This window comes from Convolutriloba macropyga, unplaced genomic scaffold (genome assembly GCF_964194025.1).
Source record: "Convolutriloba macropyga unplaced genomic scaffold, txConMacr16.3 SCAFFOLD_842, whole genome shotgun sequence".
Taxonomy (NCBI): Eukaryota; Metazoa; Xenacoelomorpha; order Acoela; family Convolutidae; genus Convolutriloba; species Convolutriloba macropyga.
Window position 1 is genome coordinate 5,768 of NW_027453595.1, and position 23,570 is coordinate 29,337.

General features: G+C 34.7%; 1 protein-coding gene across 1 annotated transcript; it reads right to left on the minus strand.

Annotated features, from left to right (window-relative positions):
* Positions 1-7,932: 7,932 nt before the first annotated feature.
* Positions 7,933-23,333, minus strand: LOC142358402 (TBC1 domain family member 13-like). Its single transcript, XM_075409807.1, has 4 exons — positions 22,766-23,333; positions 13,647-13,980; positions 12,655-13,302; positions 7,933-8,262 (listed from the first exon to the last, which is right to left on the minus strand). The coding sequence occupies exons 1-4, from the start codon at positions 23,040-23,042 to the stop codon at positions 8,028-8,030; spliced, it is 1,494 nt and encodes a 497-aa protein (XP_075265922.1). The 5' UTR covers positions 23,043-23,333; the 3' UTR covers positions 7,933-8,027.
* Between the last annotated feature and the right edge of the window lie 237 nt (positions 23,334-23,570).

Sequence of the window (23,570 nt, forward strand, 5' to 3'; positions counted from 1 at the left end):
ATTTTTTTAAAAAGAGACAGCGTCTAGTATTTCTATACTTATGCGCTTTTATTTCTATAACTTGCGCTTTTTGCTAAAAGGATTCGGTGGTACAAAAAATCTATTTTTAAGTTGCAAATTTCTATCACTGCATTTGTTTTTCGAAGGTCTTCAGATAGACACCATTTTACTCGCCCATATCAACAATTTACGATGAGATGCAGACAATGGAATTGAATGCACACATTTTGAGAAAAGTTAAATATTTGTCTCGAAATTTTCTATCATGTTATTCAAAACTTTGAAGTTATATTTCGTAAACTCTAACAAAAAACGGCCTATTTCCTTATCTTCTTCCTCAATAAAATTTAATTGCAGGAGGACGTCGGTTCAGATTTTTTTATTTTTCTTTCTTATAATGAAAGCTATACCTAATTACAACGTTTAGATCCTATTTTTTAGATAACACTTCAAAGCTATCATTATTTCTTTTCAAAAAATGAGCAAGCAATGATTTAATAGACTAAAAATTCCATCACTCTTTCTCTTCTGAACAATAAAACTTCTAGAGGTACAATCAAACGAATTCTCAGCATTATTCTATTAGGTAGCATTGATAAAAATAAAACAAAAATTGCTTTCTTAGGACTTTGTTGTGCAACAGGATCATCCTCCCGTACATCAATCGAAATTCAAAAATCGCCCGCAGCTTCCTCCAAGTAGAAAGGCCAGTTTATGTCCAGACCTGATTTCAATTGAAAACATGGATAAAAATGAAGCAGCAACGTTTTTGAGAACATGAAATTAGTGTCATTAGATTGCTTAGATCTTTAGATTATATCTTTTGCATGAACACTCTGCCTTCATTATATGTAAGATAAAAAAGGTTTTTTTTGAAGCGTTACCAGAGATAAAAATGGACTCAAAAATGTCTGATTTGATGATTGTTTTCTTGAAAAATGTTCAGGTGTACGTAGCTTTCCAATGCCATTGTGTATAAGAAAACAACTTAGTTTGGACTAATACTTTTTGGTTTTCTTTTTAATAGGTGCTATAGTGGCATGACCTTAAATTTTTAATTAGCTAGTCTTTCCAAAGTAGTTTTACCTAGGAAAGTTAGAATGATTACATGTTAGAATTCCTTATGAATTCTCGGCAAACCGTCATATAGTGTTATGACGCCTTTCTAGGGCTGAGAACTGGACTAAAAAGGTGTTATTTGATGCGTCTGCGGCTTTTTTTTAACGAAAATCTAAAATCTTGAGGTGTACATAACTTTTTGTATTCATTTTATTGGAAGCCACAGTAGTTTTACCCTATATTGTCAATTATAGCTTCATTTTTTCTAACCTCAGAATAGTTTTTTTTAAATAATTTTCAACGATTGTTCTTCAGTTCTGAGCTTTTAGCCTTCGTTAGTGAGGCTTCGCGAGCATCTCAATTAGGTATTGTGTCGTGCAAACTATCTCGCTGGATTGGTTCTTTCCTCCTCTTTGCATCTCAAAATCAAATCCTCCTTCTACCTTGGGATCACTTTTATGTCATCAGGAATTCCTCCCGCTATCGAAATGTGTTCATGTACAATCTACGCTTCCCGTTAAAATGCACCGAAAGATGTCATTTCCGAAGGAAGGCATTTCTGCAATTCTTCGTCCAGATCCCATCGCGACATAGAGGGAAAAGTCAGAATTGTCATTATGACGTAATTGATTATATGGATGTCTTCTGTTTCCCCCCCCCCCCCAGCTTTAGTGAGCATAAATCTTTTATGACCCTCAGGCGCACGTGCTATTTTCTTACATAGTAACGTGCTCTATAACAACATATAATGTGTATCTGGGGGTCAAAAAAACACTGGGGGGGGGGAACAGAATAGATCCGATTATATAATCAATTACGTCATAATGACAATGCTGACTTTTCCCTCTATGTCGATGGGATCTGGACGAAGAATTGCAGAAATGCCTTCCTTCGTAAGTAAAGAATCCAAGACAACTGGAACTATGATTGAGGGAAATCTGTTCTGTACTGGCCTCCTTCTCCTCTCTATTACAGCAATGAGCTGGTTCGTATGGAAACTAAGGTAACATAAACTAAATATTAACTTTAATCGGCTTCTGGGCTCGAACATAACCCATTCCTGGAGTCCCGAAACTCAAAAGTGTGATCACTAAGTGATTCAACTTCTAAAATAGTTTTATAGCAAAAATGTCAAAATTTCTACTAAAAATAATTAGCTAACGATGAAAAGACTCTAGACAAAAACAGTTATAAAGTACATAATATATTTTTTGTGTGCTTATGTGACAATCTGGTTTAGTTGGGTACTTTTTGTCTTCAACATTTCGCTAATTCTATGCATGAACTGTGTTAATTACAGGTAGCGCATCTTGCAGTCATAATTTGCGATGATAAGCGTGTCCCTTAACTTTCAAAGTTAGTAAAAAATTCCTCGCAAAAATTCAGTTTTTCCTTTTTGATATACTGCTTTCTGTACATTGCTTTGTTGTTGAGTCATTGGTTTTTGGCGCTCGTTGTTAAATTTACATTAAATGAAAGTTTGGTAGAATTATTTTTTTTATAGTTATGATATTTGTTTCTGCAATATTTGTTAACGCACAGTGTACTGAGATTTTGTGTATGCTGTGTTCTTAAAGCTTACTATCCTGATATCTGCCAGTCAAGTTACGAACTAATCTTCGATAAATTATTTTTAGTTTCTTCAAACTGAACATCCCGAAAAAAAACCAATAAATTGTGATCTTTTCCGCCTGTGCCCCCCCCCCCCCCCGCCCGAGTACGTTACGCATCCTCAGTTACAGAGCTCGTTCTATTACATGGTAAATTATTATGTAATATGTCACGTGTTTCTGAGTTGTGTTTCAAATAATACGCACCCCTTAAACGGGGGGGGGGGGGGCACAAACATAAAAGATCCATAAATTTGAAGCAATTGTAACAAACAAGGCTTTTGTTTAACAGCTGTCCTTTGCCTGTTTCAAAGGACAATCAATCTTTTCCCTATGCTGGATTAATTTGAAAAACTCACATTTCTCGTAATTTTTTAACAAAGGCAAAAGTTTTTTAAGCACGTGTTGCTTCCATTTCATTGGTATCACTTCAAATTGCTTCCTTTCATTATTGATCAGTTTTGCGTTTATTACCACATCAAAGTCTACATGCTTTGCCCGAAATCTAATTTAGACCATCAATTTTCCTACTATTAGAAACCAGCAGTAAAGTTCGCAACTTTTCTTTCAAAAGTCCACTGTTTAACTTCGATTCAAAATTTCGCCTCTAATATACTCCTCAAAATTTTAAAAGCTGTGGATCGACCTTCATTTTCAAAACAACCGCTTTCAAAAATGTTATTCAGTCGTTTTGTCTACGCTTTTAAGCTCAAGCTTTTTCAATAACAAACTAAAAGGAAATTTGTTTGACTCAGGTTTTATAGCTTAAAACAGGACGACATGTAAAATTGACTAAACTGATTATTTAGCAGATGCTCTGGATTTTTTTGACTGCGAGTCTCAGTTGATACAATCAATATATTTCATTCACGTTCTTTCTCTGACTTTCTTCGCCTTCGCAGCAACCTCAACTTTGCTCACCATCAAAAATCACAAATGCAGACGCCGAAATACATTTTTGAACGCAGAAATGGTTTTGATAAGAGTTCCCATCTCATTCTGTCTTCTCCCACTATTCATGAAAAAATCGCTCGAATTTTGTCTGTTAATAAAACAGAATTTTTTTATTCTTGTTTGCAATTCTGCTATAGAACTTGAAAGTACATCATGATCAATATCTGCGTCATCTTCGCAGCTTGCTATTATTCTTTTCCTATATTTTGAATATAATTGATCTTGATTGTATTGAGGCGCTGATTTAATCATAGATCTGTTCACACTTCTGACTGCTTCTTGTCAATGTGAAGTCAACTTAAAGTGGTGATTTTAGTCACACTGGAGTAATAAAAGGACCGAAAAATGTAGTAGTTTTAATGTGTGAAATTTTCTAAACTGCCTTTTGTTGGAAACTTCTGTGAAATATCAGTGTTATTTACAATTCAAAAAATTTAATTTGTATCGCAGCGCTGTCTTTTCTTTTAGGATCTGTTGGCAGATTTTCATGATTTTTGAAGCCGAAACACGTTGAAAAAGTGAGTAGTTTTAACAGCACGGCATTCTGTCAGACTAATTTTAAAATAGAGTGAGAAGACTGTGTTCGAACAGAAATTCGCTATCTCGACTGTGGCTTTTTGTTCACATAAGTCAATTTGATTGGTTCTTTTTTACTGTTGTTTCAATTTTGTATCTGTCTTACATGGTTTTTCATTAAATGTTTAGTGAACTTAGGGCCTAGTCAACGAAAGTTTGTCTAATTGTAGTTCAGGACTTGTACCACTAAAATTTGATTTGCTTAACCTAATTTTGCCTTTTTTCAACATTTTGAATTTTCAAAGCTATTTTTATTTCGACTTTTCCAAGCTATTTTTACCATTTTTCACTTATTCTGCTCAATCTGAAATCGACAGAGTCAACGTCGATGATATAAATCAGAATTTGAAACAAGATAAAACCAACAAACCCAATTTTAGATACCCTTAAAAACAATAATTTATTTATACTTAACTAACATTTTTAATGCTAATTGATGTTGTTAATAAGCCTTCTATCCTCTCATTAACAACCAGGAGTAGGTATTTTACAAAACATTTTCTTAATTTTTCATTTAATTTGCATTTTGCAAGAAAACAATTTATTTTTGTTTTCTGTGTTTTTCTGTTCAATTCCATTTGTGGTCATGAGATTCACTACCGACTATATTCCGGTAATCTGCCGGGTGTGCTAACAGTTTTAAATGGCTTTCCCTATATACCAAATGACGGCTTAAATCAGCTCAAAATGATTTTGGTGTGATCTTTATTCGCTGCAAGACTGCACACAAAGTGTTGTATTGCTGAAAAAGCGCAAGCAATTCAAATTCTGATTGGAGTTTATCTTCAGTATTTTCCAGTGTCGGTTACTCAGATAGAATTACATAAAGCTACCTTGCGCGTACAATACTTAGAGTAGAAGTACTACGCGCTGATGACCAAATACTCACTCTACAATCACACATGAGACAAATTTGTGGATACTGACTGAGTATAATCGTAAAATTCACTCACATGTATTAGATGCTCAAACAAATGTCGTTGGAGAAATTTTCACTGCTGAAAAAAAAATAAAAAACATAACACCAGAACTACTAGTTTTTAATTTAGATTTAACATTACTTGGCCAATGTTTCAAAAATTGAGAAAAACAAACTCGCTGTTGGGGGTTTCTCACGACCCATGTTTTAATATTTGAGTTTCAAGCGTGTGTCGAAAAGTGGGACACTAGGCTAGCTTAGCTCATATTTCCTACGAAATTGGTTAGATGTGCCCCCATTTTTCATAAAGCGTTGTCATTAAATCCTTGGACAATTTTTCGCCACTCGTTTCTACCCCATAAGCCACTAGTTTCAACACTAGGTAACTCATTTCCATGTCACTATTTTACCCTGTTAGAGCATCTAATTACCAACAAGAAAAACCTAATTGATTAATTTCTAAAATTTCCTGTCGATACTATTGGTGGATTAAGAGGACAATAAGCGCATTCACAATTAACAAAATTACCAATAACAATGTTCACAAAACAACTGAGTCCTCGAATTTGGTCTCAATTATCCAGGAACAAAAATCGGGGAATGAAGCTCTAGCCAAAATGGAGATTAATTATCCGTGAATACTCGTGACATAATGTGAGCCCATTCCACGATACAAGTAACTTATTTACACCTTTTACGTAACTTAAATCCATCGTCGAAAAAAGCATGATTCATGAAATGTGGGGACACGTTTTGTTCCTCAAAACGTGTCCTCACTCAATTCCACAAAATTTCAAATTTAACGAGGTTTGCTTTTCAGAAATTGGCCACGTAATGAAATGTGATTGACGAAGGCGTTCCCACTTCGCTCAGAGCTGAAAAACAGTCATAGAACTTTACTGCCATTCAACGATTTTCAGTATTGGCAGAACGAACGCTAACGGAACCAGTTCCAAAATTTTATGGTTTCAGCTGCATAACTCAATTTTAAACCAAAAAGACGGATTATGCGTTGCTTAGAATTTTCTAACAATACTCTCAACTTTTCGTTCTCAGCTATAAGTTTTTTCGGACTATTCTAAGGTAACTAAAATCATTATCCTTAAAAATCAAGACTGCTTAAATTGCAACGGAAAGATTCTTACCTATTTATTGTTATCTTAAAAACAAAGCGGTTAATAATGAAAATTTACATGCTCAACATGAAACATTCTAAAAACTGATGACCAGGTTATATTCATCAAATATCCCTAAAACAAGATAAGCGTTAATGCAACAAACTCGTTGGTTTCATAAATTCATAAAAGCAACAAGTTTAATATTTTATGTGTAATTCTAGTGGAATTGAAACAAATAGTTACTTAGAGGCAAAAAAATTAGAGGAAACTAAAAATTGAACAAGCTTGGGGCGTATATAGCTCATTGGTTGCTTATAATATTTCTTATTGCCATCCTCAACAGATTTAGCTTGTTTACTTTTATTGTAGACGATTTTTAAAACTCAAAAAAATAAGCAGTCTAACAAGCATTTTTTAAAATGTACAACTAACCAGTCTAAGCGAACACAGATCAAAATTTGCAGAACATCCTGAACTGTTGATATCACTCAAATAGCAGCTACACATTCTACAGAATTCCAATACTGTATAGAACTCCGGAGGTCCTTTATAAATTACGCAGAGAAAGCCAATGCGCACATAAACCTTTGGATTATTTTTCATTTAAGTCATCCAATGGAAGAAATGCCAATCTCCGCGATTTGTATTTAAAAATGTTAGTTCACTTATTCATTCGAGATTTTTAAATGTTTTGTTGGGTGCTATTGCTTATATCTAATAACGTTCCGCATTGGCTGGCATTAACTTATTTTTTAACAAAAAACTGCGTAACCACTTCATAATTCTGTAGGCCTTTGAAACTATTGCCCTGTCTCTTGGCTGCTTGTGATACTTTCAATGATGCTTCCAGTCAGTGACAACTTTTCACTCACACTTAAGGTTCATCCATAATCACGGGATAGACTGGTTGATAAAATGGTCGTCCCAGTTTAGTGCGTGCCAGTTTAGTGGGTGAATCTTAGTTGTACTCTCAAAACACACGTGCCATATTTTCATATATTGATTTACTGAATAATGAGGTAAGGGGGGGGGGGGGGCAAACGGAAGATTCCGAAGTCGTTTTTTTTCATAGAAATACTTTCCTCTGAAAAAAAGTTTTATTCAATATATAATTTAATTGTACTGATATTACTGCAAATCTAACTACTGTCGAATAATCAGATATTACATACAATGCTCAAACAAAAAAGCAGACAGATCCTTGCACCTTTCGAAGACAGATAAGACAGGTCAACAAAGTTTGAAGTTAAACCCTTTCTACCCTCACAAAAAGCGCGCACATTGATGATCAACCTGTCACATTTCGGGGAATTTTCCCCCATTTTAACAAGTATTGCGCACACAGCCAGCCAATCAGGCTTAACTTGAAACAATTTTGTTGACATGATTTTGAGCTCCACAGTTATAAGGCAGTTATAGATTTTTTTTCAGATCGGTTCACTAATCGTTAAATCATCCCTTCTTCAATTTGTTTTAAATACCCCTTGAAGAATAAGACGCAATTCTACTAATAGCTTTCAATGCTTTTAATTGGCTACTCTTACACCTTACAAGGCATTGAAAGCCATTCACGCAAAGTTCATTTCTAAAAGATTATGACAAATTTTGATCAGAGGGGCAAAAAAACAGATCCGAAATGCTTACCAAAGTCGCTATATGTTTGACACATTAGTATTAGCCTCTGCAAAAAAAAAAATCAAAAATGCTTGAATTAACGACAGAAACCGATCAAAAAATTCAATTAATCAGAACTGTTCATTTGCGATAACGTTGAGTTGTTTGGAAGAAACATTATCGATTGTTGGCGCTAATTTTTCGATCAGAGGGTGGTCTATTTGAGGTATTGGAAGCTGATAGTGGTTCTGAATTAGCACCATTAGTCGTTATCAGACCTCCTGAAGCTGCACTTTTCACGGAGTGAAACTTCTGCTGCAGCCAATTTAGCGTCGATCTATGTTCTCTCGACTCATTTGAGGCAGATAAACTCCAAGAGTTCTCGTTAGATTTCGATACAGCATTTTGATACCTGTAAACAGTAGTTAAGTAAACAATACATGTTTAAACATGTTTGTAACTATAATTTTTGAATTAAAGAGACTCATTAGAATCCTGATTCAAAATCACCATACACTATATTTTGATTGCTATTTATCATATCTATCCTGATTATAATTCTGATGCTTTAACTTCTCCATCTTTCGCATCTGATGCTTTATATATTTGACTATGTCAGCATTTATATAGGAGTTGACTTGCTGCCCCCGATTTGACCGAATACCCTTTTAGGGGAGGGGCTTTATTTTAATTGACCTTTTTTCAATTAAAGAGACACTTTCAGTCACACCCACAGCTACATCGCATAATTTACAACAACTAAAACTAATCGCGTTGCTAGCATTAGGCTCACTAATTTGGAAGCTCTACGAGTTAAACTTGGCGGGCGCTCAATTCCATCCAACCTCACACCGGTCGGGCCAATAATTCTAAAACAGAATTGACGTAATTTGATAACCTTTAGCACATTACGATGCAGAGGTATACCCCAAAATTTCCGCCTTAGTAAAATTGGCTCGAAATTTAGTTACATACAATGAACGAATTTAGGTGACATCCTTTGTATCTTACTTTTCGCAAAAGGGGTTCCGCCAATTTAGCGAAATAAAAGAACATTCGGTGCGAAAAGCAGGTAACAAATCTTGTAGCACGTTTCCGCTCAATTTAGGTATCTATTATTCGCGCGCATTTTGAGCATGCAATAAGCACTTTAATAAAGATTTAATTGAAACTTTCAAAGCTTCAAAGTGCTTCAAATACATGCAACCACAAAAACTGATTTTTTTCCGAAAAATCCTTCGCACATCAAAGACTTTGTATATCAAAGTGGGACTGGCCAATTTTAATAAGTAGTAATAAATAGTACTAATAAGTAGTAATAAGTAGTAATAAAGTACTATAAGTAGTAATAAAGTACTACTAGTAGTAATAAGTTAGGCTTAAATAAATAAGTAGGAATTAAGTTAGGCTTAATTGCGGATTATATGCGAAATCGAGCTACATTATGTGCGAAAAATCGATACATAAATGGAGCGGATGCGTGATACAACTCGCACGAAAAATAGGTTACTAAGTTTGTACTTGTATTTCGCGGCTAAAATTAGGACACTTTTGCGAACACGGGATACGATATTCCCTTCCATTTTGCCGGTTTCTGCTAAAGTACCTATTTTCCTCAATTTTGTTCCACTTTCAATGTATTAACATAGTGAAAACGAACACGAGACACACGCATCGGGCATATCTGCCCGTGACGATTTGGGTATACCTCTGCATCGTAATGCATTTTGACTTAATGACAAAGGATGGTAATACAGCTTACTCGACCACTAAAACAATTTTGAAAAAAACACTGCTGGCAGATTGCCGGCAAACAACCTCAACCAATCCCTCAAAGTCCATGGTGATAGAAAAAGAAACGTAACGGATAAAAATTGGCAGCCTTTTTAGGTGAAAAATATAACATTTGGAGCAGTTTTCAATTGCACAATTAAAGAGTTCGACATCTAAACAGTAGCCTTATTAAGCTTAATCCGAATACAAAAACATTTGCACGAACTTTGATTTTAATTTGCACTATGACTTAACGACAAGGCATTTATTTTACCTCGTTGCGTTTAAAGTCAAGCGCGAAAATCAGTAGTGTAAAACGGAAACCATAAACGATAGGCAGAAGAGAATTTAAAAACCATAGCCGGAAATTTCCACGTCCGAATCGACATAACAATTTCCTAGCAAACCTACTCAAATATCATTACAACTATTGAATTCAAAAACCGAAAGGGAAGAAGAAATAAAAACTGGGAAGAGAAATCTGAAACTTGTAAACTTTTTGAAAAAAATCGGATAACAATTTTTTCACCAAAAGTAAACAAAATAGCAGTGAACAGCACGATAAACAAAAATATACGTTAAACAAATATAAACAAAATCTCGCCAAATTTTGACCTAATTCGACGACCGTTTATCTTAAGCAAATGCATCTTTTATCTGATACGAGTTAAATCAAAAGGCAATCAAAACCTCGAAAAAGACTAACTACAACAAAAGTAACTCCACGTAGATTAAAAACTTGACAAAGAATGCAAGCATCGCCAATAGATTAATACGTGAAAAAGGTTCCTGTTAACCTCTAAATGTCTAATAAATAAATAAAGGTCAAAATTGCTCTCAAACGTACTCTTGCTTGTTATATTGACTGAGAAAAACCACTTGGTCAGATACAATACGAGTTAAAATAAAAATTCCTCGAGTGAACAAAAAATTATTTGGTAAGCAAATTTTTTAAACAAATTTCTCTCTCTCTCTCTCTCTCTTTCTCGCTCTCTCTGAATCTTTGTTGAATCATGAATGAACAAAACAACTCTAATTTTTTCTCACTCATTCAATCAGAATCACTCACGCACTTTTTTCACTAAGTCAAGGATTTAAAAATCAGGCGAGATAACAATCAGAACAAAACTAAGCAATACAACAGTCACATGACAATAATAATTGCTTCAAGCTTAGATAGAGAGCAAGCTAAAATTTATTGTGTTTGTCTGTTATCATTCAAAGCTTGATTTTAGCCTCAAAATATCAAACATAGCCGGTAACTCGCCCAAAAAATATCCGCCATTGACGCGCCTGATTGCTTTAAGGGATTGAAATACAAAAAGAAAAAAGATGACAGAACTTGTTTCCAAGTGTCAAAAAGTGGTCTAATTTGTTGTGCAGCTTTAGTTAAATTCTAAAACTAAACTTTATTCTGCATCTAAACTGAAGGTTATTAAGCTTCATACTAATGCCAGCTAGCAATTGCTGTAATGGGTGGTCTGACTCGCATGAAGATTCACTCAAATAAGAGATGAAAATCTAAAAGTGATGAAATATTGCAGAGAAACAGATTTGAAGTGAGCGTAACGTCTTTCTTTAAAATTTAATTCAAAATTTAACCACATTTGAAACAACTCTTAATTCGATAGATCATGATACCGTTGAACACCTAAACTAAGTGCAAGTAACTAAACGTTCTGACTAAAACCTAAACCATTAAATTGGGTTAAATTATTGCTGATTAAAGAGCCAAGAGGTCGGGTCCTTTGAGAAACTAAGAGACAAGACAGCAAAAAAAACAAAAATTACAAACTAAAAAAATGACCAATAAATTTTAAAAACAAATACATTAGAAATCTAAAACAAACAGCCAAAAATAACCTAAAACTATTCAATAGATTCAAACATTTCTCCTGCCGTATTCTCTTTCAAAAGAACATGTGTCCGGTCATTGATCAAGAGACACGAAAAAAGAACAAGATCGACGGCCAATACTAATATTCTTTAAAAGTCGTAAAAAGCGTTAAATAATAACTAAAACCATTAAATGGTTTCCATTGTTTAATTAGATGGTCAAGGAACCCTGTCAATTATCGAATTCAAGAGATAACATAGCAAAAAAGACATCAGTAGGTAACAAACACAAACTTATGTAAATTGGGTCAAAGTCAGGAAAAACCATTAGCTGCCCATTGAAGGCGTAAAAACATTGCAACTACAGACATTCATAACGCATGTGTTAAAAAGTAGCAGCATTAAAATGAAAAATAAAATGGAAGTCAAATATAAAAATTAAAATTTCACGCCTTAAATTTACTCACTTTTCCCCCTTACTATTACGGCAGGACTAAAAGGGGGAGTGACTAAGTTCACAAAGTGCGCTTCAAATGACGTCATTCGAGATTATTATATGCCAGTATTACCACTAAAGAAGTTTTAAGTGGAAAAGCAAACTGACTTCGTTCGAGAGCAATTAATAACAAAATTTGCATTAAGTTATTACAGGAAGTCAAGAGAAATGTGAAGAACGCAAATCTTTCTAAAAAATAGTAAAAAAACAGTCAGTTTTGTGAGTTTGGTGTAGCCTAAACCAACAGAATTCAAACCAGATTGTACCCGGAAGCATCAAAAAGAATTATACTGGTCACTCAATTCCACTTGGATAGAGAAAACTCACAATATTGGCCTAAAAATGATTGAAACCTTTTGATTACCAAAAAATGCTCTCTCAAAAAGGCGACGTAAACAGAAAACCACTTTTACCTCTGCTCTTTCATTTTGTTCACCAAAATACTTAGTTTTCACATGTGACAATTCCAATTTTCAAATACACTCAAGATAAAGGGTCAAAAAAGACAGTCCACTATTACTAGTCTTCGAATCCTAAAAAGACATCGCCCCGATACAATTCAAATTCTTTGAACAATAAAACGAAGGCCAATAATTCCCCTCAGCTATTAAACAGAACCATATTCTCTCCGTTTTCTTATGCTGACCATTAAGTTATGCTGCTGTCTGAATCATTTCGAAATGAGCTTTATTTTCTCACCTCTCATGAAGTACACAAGCATGTTTTAACGTGGCATCAATGGAATGTTGGTAGTGCTGAACAGTGTGCATAGTTTGGTTAAAGTTCGCTTCCAGGATTGTTTTCTTTTCCAATGACAGCATGGCCACTGCTACTATTATGGCGTAATAAAAGCGGTCTTTGTCTGAAAATAAAGTGTCCCAAAGCTGTTCGATGTCTGGCAAGTTGAACTCTTGTGCGAAAAGCAAACTGAGCCATCTGAAAGCGTAAAACTGGGGGTGAATTTGCTGGTGGTTGAGGGATATGTACAAGTCCCATTCTAAAGTTTTCAGGGCCTGGTTTAACTGGGAAAACTTTCCTTGAATTCCGTCTTGTGAGTTATCCATGCTTTTAGTGTAGATGTCTCTATTCTCGGCCATGAGGTTTACGAAACAGAAAAAGGAATCGGCCTCGGCGAATCGTTTTGTTTCTTCACACTTTGAGGAAGCAAAGACGTGATAGATTGGTCCTAGAAGTTCGTTCATGCCCTGAACATAGCCTGTTGCCTTGTTCAGTTTTGCATAGATGAACAGAATGCGTTCCACAACCTCCCAGTGAACTTCGGCGTCTTCGCCCAACGAGTAACTTTCAACTAATCGCTCTGGACTGTCGTGTGTTGAGATACCATTTCTGAAACAGAACTCTTTGCTGATGAAATTTCAATCAAGAGGCTACTCACCTCGCCCGTGTTTAACGGCAGTTTAACTCTCTTTTAGCTCTATAATGGTATATAGTAAATTTGTATTGAAGAGCCCCCTAATAAACATATAATTGCCACTACAACTTTATTATACGAGCAATATTTCTTTTTCTTCATATTTTTCTCATCTTTCATGATAGCGATGCAGTGACTCGAACAACCTAACCGGTATAATACAGCGCGGAAGGTAAAAATGCTCAAGATATACAGCTAGAATTAACAACTCCAAAATTAAATCACCTTTTTTGTTTCGTTATGTGATAGATAAACTAACCGTGCAGAGCCTTTAATTTCTTGGAAGACACCCCACTCAACCCTTTTCCTCAGCGTCATATAAGAAGCACCCCCTCCCCCCTCGCTGACAGGTTCGTCCCCTCCTCCCGAGCCGTCCGTACAATATTTGGAGGCAGGGTACTTGGTGGGTTTCTGGAAGAAGGAGTAGTCCGGGAAGAGTCGTCTGCAGTCCTTGTCTATCTGTTGGAGCAGTTCGGTGTTGTCTGTGAAATATTGCTGCCATTCTGAGTTCGAGTCTACACTCAAGGGGTGATCCGATGTACAATCAGCTATCGAAGTTTGGTTGCATTCACCTTCAGCTTCTGGTCCGCAAGCTAGATACAAATTTGATGAGAAGTTTTCTGCATAATTCTTCATTCTTTATTTTTTGTGTCAAAAAATCTACAATAACTTTTTCGACACAATAAAAAAAGTAAAAACCAAAAAACAGCTTGAACAAGCAGGCCACACGTGATCAAAACATTCGCTCGCTTTATGAAATTTATTTCACATCAAAAAACTGGCGCCGCTTCAAAGGTTTGAACAAAAAATACAATTTCTTCTAATTTGATCAATGAACAACTTTATCAAACTTCATTTACTCTGTGAGCTTCCGGTTCTTTGCTAGCTCACTTATCAAAAACAAAAAAAAACAACGCCTCTTCGAGAAGTAAAAAAGACAGTAGACCAATGCAATTCATTTCTTTGAACTACAGAGGGAAGGCCAATAACAGATCGCTCTCAGAAACAGAAGAAAATTTTCTCAAATTCATTAATGCCATAGAAACAATGACACGAGAAATTTAAACAATTGAATCAACATAGCTGGCAGATTGCCAGAAACTAGCCGCAATAGCTTCATAGATCTGCTGTCTCAAAAAAAACAGTAAAAAAGACAGACCAAAAAAATCGTCTTTCCATTGAAGGCTGATATGTTATATTCTGATTAACAATCTGTATAGGTTTTTGCTGCCTCTATTAGCTGCTCTCAAATAACCTTCATTTAGAGTGACACACACCCATTTGACCTTATCTCTTTGAATTTAAGTAAACAAAAGTCAATTTCAAAGTGAGGAAGTCAGTTGTGAGAGTGAGGTAAGTGAAGTGTGACCAAAAATTTAATCACGCGAATGAACAAAACTCGCTCCACTAAGAGCGAAGAATGACGTCACGCACGCAATTCAGTGGAAATTGCATGAACGAATGAAAAAAGCACATTTGAAGTGGTTGTGACGTCATATGGTCGTAACAAAAATCGCGACCAAATAAAAAAAACCAAGAGAAGGCCAATAATAGCCCCAGCTATTGCTGTGCGGCTATTAATTAATAGCACTGCATTCTGAAATACCACCATTGAAAAAAGTTGAGCAGTATTGGGATATGCAAACACTGACGAAATTAATAATCTTATTAAATTGCACTATTCCGATTCACCCTCCCTCGAGATATCATTTCTTATTGCTAGTATTAAAAATGTGAACAAAACTTTTAACAAAGATAACGATAGTGATACCAATGGATACATTTTTTCTGTATTTTGTCATTGTGCATTTAAACTACCAGCACGGTGTGCATCTTCTCAAAAACTGGTTGCTTTCACATCTTCTAATAACATCAAATGGTAGCATTAGTACCAAGGTACTCTACCAAAAATAATAGCTTAAAAAATAAAGCTCCTTTATACAATTAAAGTTCCAGCTTTTGAAAAAACCATATAACCCCCAAACAGACAAGAAAATTTATCGCCTCCAATAATAATTATCAAACAATGAATCAAAGATACTCTGCACTATAAGGATGCTTCAAACTATTATGACCAATCCTATTAAAGACCCCTATTAAAATAAAAACATTGTAATACTGATGATTTTGAGAACTGTTGTTACAATCATTTATAAATGACATCGAATATTTTCTGTTCGTCAACCCAACAATCACAAAGCTTTTGTTCAGTTATGCTGCTGTTGTCCCCAGGAACTCCCGCGTCAGCAGTGGTAATTTCACTTTCTAAAACACAAAAAACATTTTATCAAAGGCTTTGGTAACGGTTTAATGTACCTTCCACAAACAAGGTTAATTTTAGGTTGTGAGTTTTTTATTCTAATTCATCCTTTCATTAGCTTAACACTGCTTCTAAGAGCAAGTGACATAGAAATAAATCCAGGAACTGTTCTAACATACAATGAGTCTACCAGAGTAACTCAAAGAGAGTCGGAATCGAAAATTTATCATCTAAATGCACAGAGCATTCTCAGTAAGAAAGAACTACACACACTAGAACACGATCTGGGACCAAACTGCATTATTTGTTTCACAGAAACCCGGCTCTGAGAATATGATGAAAACGTTTTCAATCCTGACAAAGAACGATACTGTTGTTTTAGAACTGGCCGTATTTCTTCGGTTGGAATGAAAACCAAAAAAGGTCGTGGAGTTATGTTACTTGAACCAAAGATTTTTCCAAAACTTTTGCACAGATTTAAATCTATTCAAGGATAAACTCGAGTTTATGGGTCTCATTGAAGTTTCCAATTTGCGCTTCTGCATTATCGAATGTTACCTATAATCCCAATAAACAAAATAGCAAGGCATTTTTTGTACCAACTAGCAAATAACATTGATAATGCAAATACGAAAAACAGAAAGCTAATACTTCTGGGAGATAATAACATTTACTATCTAGATTAGTTGGAAAGATCTAAGCTCGAAACAGTAATACTTCCGTATGACTTGCATGTCCAGAACAAAACCATTCCTTCTCGTTCAAACCGGGAGAACAACACCGAAAGCCTTATTGATTACATTATCACTGACTGCTCACTTATAAACGACAATGTACTTTGTGATGCAGCATTGTTAAAAAAGATAATTTTGCTACGTTAAGTATGTTGCTACTTTAAGAACTTTATGAAAGTTCCAAGGCCCCTAATTTCCACTACAGATGTGCAACGCGTGCAATTCTTAACCCGAAAATTTTATATTTCAATTGGCAACGGAAAAAGAATGTCACGATGCAATTAGGGCACCGGGAAGAAATAATCCAATCGGACCATCACACATTCCAGCATTAGCTATTAAAGACTCGAGTTCAGTAATTGTACCTGATCTAAATTACCTTATAAACTATCGCATCAAATTATCTTGCTTTCCTAATGAACTTAAAAAAGCACATTTTCCACTCTACAAAAAAGATCACCCTGATCTACCTAACATCTATCGCCCAATCTCCATTATTCTGTGCCTTTCCAAGATTATTGAAACCATCTTGAGGAAACAAAATTGTCAGTACCATCACGACAAATTATTAAGTTAAAACCAATATGGCTTTAGAAACAATCAACCACCGATTCCCTATTATTTTGAACAGAATTCATCAAAAACAAAACTGATATAAGCAATTTTGTCACAGCCGCTTTCCTTGACCTATCAAAAGCTTTGAATTCAATCAATTACAAAAATTTGGATATCAATTTGGACAAATAAGGTTTTGATGAAAGCTCAAAAAATCTTATCATATGTTGCCTTACAAACCGTAGCCAATCTTTTATCCTACAAGACTGCATATCAGACGAAAAAACGCTGCATAGAGTTGTTCCACAAGGCAAAGCACTGGGCCCGCTTTTATTTAATCTGTATATTAATGATATGACGACACGAGTTGACAATGAAACCGAACCTATACAATATGCTGACGATACTGTTATTTTGACCTTTGATACCTCCATTGATAAAAGCAAGGCCAAGTTAGAACCAAATGTCAACAAATTAATATTGTCATCAACACCAACTCACAGTAAATACCTCCAAAACTGAATTCTTGATATTTGGTAAAAACAAAAGGAAAGAGTTTAATGAACAGACAATTATCAATTCAATTCCAATAGACCAAAACCCTAAAGTAAAATTTCTAGGTGCTCATAAAGTTAGCAAATTAACATTTAGAAAGGACGTAAAAACTATCCTCAGAAAAACGGCCAAAGGAATAAAAAAAATTTACGCTATTAGAAAATCTATGCCACAAAAACTTTTGAGACTCGTTTTAAATGCACTAGTATTGTCATTTGAACTACTCAGCAATTGTACTTCACGCAACTGAGCAGAATATAATAGTATCCTTGGAAAAAACTAAACTGGGCCTTAAGGGCAACATATTGTAAACATTCGCGGAACCCTACTCCCCGTTACACTCTTTTTGCGAACAAAAAGATTACAATTTCTTGGAAAATAAAAAAACAGTTACGACCCTCTTTTACGACACCGACTGAACCTCCATGAAATTTGTTCTGGAACCTGAAACTTGTTTCTAACAAAATGCAGAACTCATTGAGATTGGCAATACTAGATTGAAATAAACTACCCAGTGAAACTAAAATCAAACAAGACAGAAAAAGTTCCCAAACTGCTTAGAATTTTCTTCAGCTCAAAGTTTAACAATTGAACCCTTGTTTGAGGAAGGTTACTTGTTCAATATGGCGTGACTTTAAATTTGGAAATATGAACTAGACTAACTTGTTGGGTTGACGTATAAAAACGTATAAACTTAACGCGTTTTTTAATTTACTATGCCACGAAAATTGAATTCACTTAGATTGTCTGATGTAATGTTAAAGAAATGAGTAGTTTGTAAATATTTATACTGCCGGACTAACATCAGTTGTATACTCCTTGTCATGGTTCGGAATTAACTGTTTTTTTTCTGTATATTTGCACACCAGTGAAAACCGAATTACATCAGAAGCATATTAGACTGTATCTGCATCCTCTGTTATAATGGAACAAAAAAGCCAATATCAATGCAATGGCGGTCTCGGGATGTCTTTTGAACAAGCACAAAAATACCTGCAAAAATTATAAGACAAGATAACAAATTGATGGGTTTTCTAATGTTTCACATTTTAAAAAAAAACAACATTTTTGTGGATACGTTTGATTCTGCTATCATCTACTACCTGGAAAGCAAGAAAACTGCGAGCAAGATTTTATTCTACAGCATTTTGAGAAGCAAATAATTGCGGCAACACTTTAAGAATGCAATATCGCGATGTAAACGGTCCGTAATCGTTTAGCCCCCCAATCCTTCCCCTTGTTATTTAGTTCAAATTTGTTGAGTTCATATTCATAATCGCTGTAAAAGTCATATCTTTAACTTTGATTTTTCATGACTTTCAATGCCACACCTTTTTATTCATTATCATACATGAGTTTCATCGTGCCACACTTAACTTTGATAGTAAATGCGGGTATAAACCACACCTTTGTAAGCTATTATTTAACAAGCATACAAGCTTATAGAAGAACATAAGCAAAATAAACTCTTGAAAACCAGACGTTGTCTCTGAAAGCGGATCAGACTAAAGAAAAGATAATAAATTTTGGCGCATCCTCAGTTTTAAAACCGAACCATCGACTCACAATACAGAGACAACTTAAAATTTCTGACTTGTAGTTTTTCACTAAAACTTTAAAAAATCCCACCACCTAGCTGAATTAAACGTGCCATAGATTTGTTCCATCTGATATTTTAGCACTTCAAATTTCTAGGCTGTCAGGCTTTCTAAGTAAGTTACACGCGATATCAATTACCATGTCAATTTTACTTGATATTTCATTTTAAATCGATGTTTCCAATACAACTATTGATTAATGGGTCTGCTGTCTATATTTTCAGATTGATAAAACATGGTGACTGACGGATAATTTTTAGTGGTTGTTTTATTTTCGCCGACACTGTAGCTAATAATGGGGGACAACAAAAATATTAAATAATAAACAACACAAATAATAAATTGGCATCGTAGTTTGCTACTTGAACTTAAGGTCAAAGATAAGCTTCCCGTTGGTTATTGTCCTGGCAAACCTTGCAAATTTTTGATAAAAGAGTTTATTGATAATTGATTTAAAATAGTTTGATATTCATTTCTACAAACTTAGTTCACTTAGTTAAAATTTTGTATTCAAACTGAGATGAAATTCATTATATTTGAAAATAAATCTTTCGCTCTCTCATCGTGAAACAGTTTATCGTATCAAATTTAATTTCAAGGTCAAACATTTTTGCCAACAAGATATGTTCCATTTTTTAATGGAGGAATATTTATGCGAGGCTGCCTTTTTTCTTCTTGTCAAATTTTCACTTTTTATTTACGCATCGTAGAAAAAGACATCATTTTGCAACAAAAGATTTTTTCGAATATTAAAAACACCAGGCCATTTCGGCCTCAAAACAGCAAAAATCAACTTTGAAAATTTAAAATTAAAAGCAGAAAATATGCTTTGTTTTTGAGTTGTTTTTTGAGAAAATTCATCTCATTTCATCAGAACTTAATTAACATTTGGGTATTTTCAAAATCTTGGACACGAAAAAACCGGTTTCATGTAACGAAGATCAAATCAACCACATTTTTTTAATTTAAAAAATCTTTTGTGTTTTTATTTGTATTCCTTATAATGTCAGAGCGGATAGTTCAAACCAATCTCCTCTAGTATAATGAAAAACAGTTGAATTTGAGAGTTAATGTTTATGGATTGCCAAGTTGAAAAATTTAATACGCATGTTCATAATTTGAAAATATAATTTTCAAATCTGTATTTTGAAATTGCTTTTCGAACTGATCTTCTCCAGACTTGGAGGGTTTCTGCAAAAAAAAAAACAAATTGATTATTGACTTTTGAAACTCCTCATATGAAAAACAAGTTACTTTTAAAAGAAGAAATTACTGCTTTCTCAGTTGACAGAAAAATTTTAACAATTTCCTATGTCTTTAAAAGAAGCTTAGTTAAGAGTAGAAAGGTCCAAAAGCAAAATTTACTGATAAAAATACTTCTCAAAGCTACTTATAAAGAGCCTTTAAGAACAAACTTCAACGTTCCTTAATATGTTAGACATGAGTGGAGGCAGAGTGCAAAAATTGTAAGAAAGTCTAAAATATAGCCGACAGATTGCCAGAAAATAGCCACCGTTGACGCGCTTGATGCACATCGGGATTGAATCAGAAAAAAAGAAGAGATAAATTGACAAAATTTTCTATTTTTTTCAGTGTCAAAAAGTGCTCTAAATCGGCGTGCAGTTTCGGTTGGATTCCAAAACTATACTTAATTCAGCTTTTTAACTGAAATCAAGAATAAAAGCAGCCGGCAAGTTGCCGCCGTTGACGTGCTTGATGCACATCGGGATTGAAGCAGAAAAAGAAACGAAGAGAAATTGACCGAATTTTTTTCAGTGTCAGAAAGTGATCTAATTTGTCGTTCAGTTTCAGTTGGACTCTGAAACTAAAATGCTAATTCACTAAGAAGCTTAATACCAATGTTAGCTAGCAAACACTCTAATGAACTTTGATAACCTAATTCTCAATGACTTAATGGTCGAGCTTTATAGGTTTATCCCGTCTCTTTTGGTTTTGCTCTTTTGACCTGAACTGTATTCACCATTTTGCGTAATTTATTAAGTGAATGGATTTAAAAACCATTCAGTTGAAACATTGAGTGAGCTAAGTCAGAAGTCAAACGTGAAAGTTGTGACTTATGCAAAACAAAAAACGTAATCAAAAGGTAGAGCGAATTAAAACATAGCAGGACAAGTCGTGACGTACAATTCAAAGAATTTTCATTGACTACACAGAAAACTAGACCTAGAAGGGACTATGAATGGATTGGAGAAACCATTTAGAAAAAATCCAATCCAAAAATACGAAAAAAAAAATAAAAATCAAAGTGAAATTGCCGCATGTGAACAAAAAACCACTAGCGAGAAAGCGAATTTTTGTTCAAACACGTTTTCTCAGTTTACTTTAAAATTAGAGCAAAAAATATTCACGCCGCAAAACCACTCGCTTTTTGGCTCCACTTCCTGTTTCGGCGTGACCAAAATCACTACTCCAGACAGCGCCCCAATACAATTCAAATTCTTTGAATTGTAAAAAAGGAGAGCGCCTAAATAATAGTCGTCTGAGGTGACGGCGGTTATTAAAAATTAGAATTGCTGAAGTTAGAAAAATTTGTTGAACATTGTGGTTTTAAATATATTAAAAACTAAAAATTCAATGTCATTTTTACGATTAGCTAAACAACTATTTCAAGAAATCCACACCCAGTTTTCTTAAAAAAACAACCAAGACATAACCGAACGGTGGCCAACATTAGCTACAGAAGTTAGTGTGTGCGCGCGCGCCTGTGAATGTCTAAATCGGTGTGCTGACTTGTAAACTAGGTGATGTCTGTAAGAGAGAGAGAGAACTATTGTGACAGAAACAGTTCCTTTAAATGTTAGACAAAATTGTCAAGAGAGGCAAAGTGCAAAACCTGACATAATTCATGAGAAATCGGAAAATTACATTTGCTACAAATTGTGGCCTTAAATGTGTCCATTGCCAAAAATGTGTTTTCAAATCTCTCTGATAACACGTCTGCGAGATTTTGAAAAGCTTATTATTCGATTAAGCTCATAAAACTTCAAAAAATGATCGAACATTTCCGAGAAATTGAAAAAGTTCTTTTCATATTTTAGTGTCAATTTTACGATTACCGATAGAAATGCCTCAAAAACTCCGCGCCTATTCTTCTAGAAAGGACAACCAGGACATAAATGAACGGTGAGAAATCTTGAGTAAAGATCAGATAAAAAATTTTTGGTGTCGGGATTTGTTTTTGTGAGTGCGCGCTTTCATTGGTGTACATAAGTGTCTTTGTAATGCGTGTGGTATGTGTCTGTGAGAGAAATAGTCTGAGATAGTTAGTTACTTTAATTGTTGGACACAAATAGAGGCAGAGTGCAAAAACTGTCAGAAATCACGACAAATTAGAAAAATTACATGGTTTGTATGCTTTTCCTGTTTCTGTGTGTTTCAAATTGTACTACACTCATCTTTCTAGAATTTGTTGAAGAGTTTTGGTTTTTGTCTGCCGAAAACAGCCGTCATTATTTTTGGTTCAACAGTTCAAGTAATTTTCTCCAATGCTTATAAGTTGCTTTTGGATACTCACATCGTTTTCTCTGACAGAATTTAAAAGTTGTTTTTGCAACCTTGAGAGGCATGTTGGAACATTCTGTGCTATGCACAGACTCGCACAGGCCGTCTTGTTTGTAGTGTAGTGTTTTTAGTGGACAAATCAAGGTTAACTCACCTACTTGATTTTGCCGATGCTTTCTGCCCGGTTGCACGATGAATAAATTCATGTAATCTCTGTAAAGTTGTCGCTTTTCTTTCATTACTGTGGGCCAGTCTGCTCTTCTTGCAGGTAGATAGTTTAGCAGAATTTTCCAAACAACATCCCGTTTATAACTGTCGTCCGGAACACCGGTGAAACAAATTTCGCGGATAATTTCAATCTCGACATACTCTTTATTCAGTTCCTCAAGAAGATATTCCGCTTTTCGCGACAAAGGAGGAGAGGCGCCCATTTGAAGGATAAAAATTAAGATTCAAAAAAGAAAATAGAGATTCTGATCAAGCCTCATCGGACAATTGTAGTAGGTTCAAAACAAGACACTGTCAATGTTCATGGTATGAATTGATAGTTACGAAATTCGAGTTCAAAGCAAAATCAATTGTTTGCGAAAGTAAACAAAACAATGACCAATAATTTTCTCCAATCAAGTCCGTTTACAAACTGTATCCAAACTTCAATCACTACAATTGATTACATTGTCCAATTGACTAGTTCAATATAACATGTTTGATGCTCAACATTTAACCCTGAAACAAGGCAACGCAATTTTAAGGAACAAACGAAACCTGAAATAACCTTTCACTCAATATTAAAAAGCCATCGAATTTCAGGTCGTCCTTCTGTAACTGCCTGCTTTTTTTACTGTAAAGGTTTTCTTGATCGCCATAAAAATAAAAACCACAATTATAACTATGACTAATATTTGAGTTTTGAGCGAGCTAAAAACCAGGAACCAAGGAAGGGTTTCGAATTTAAAAAA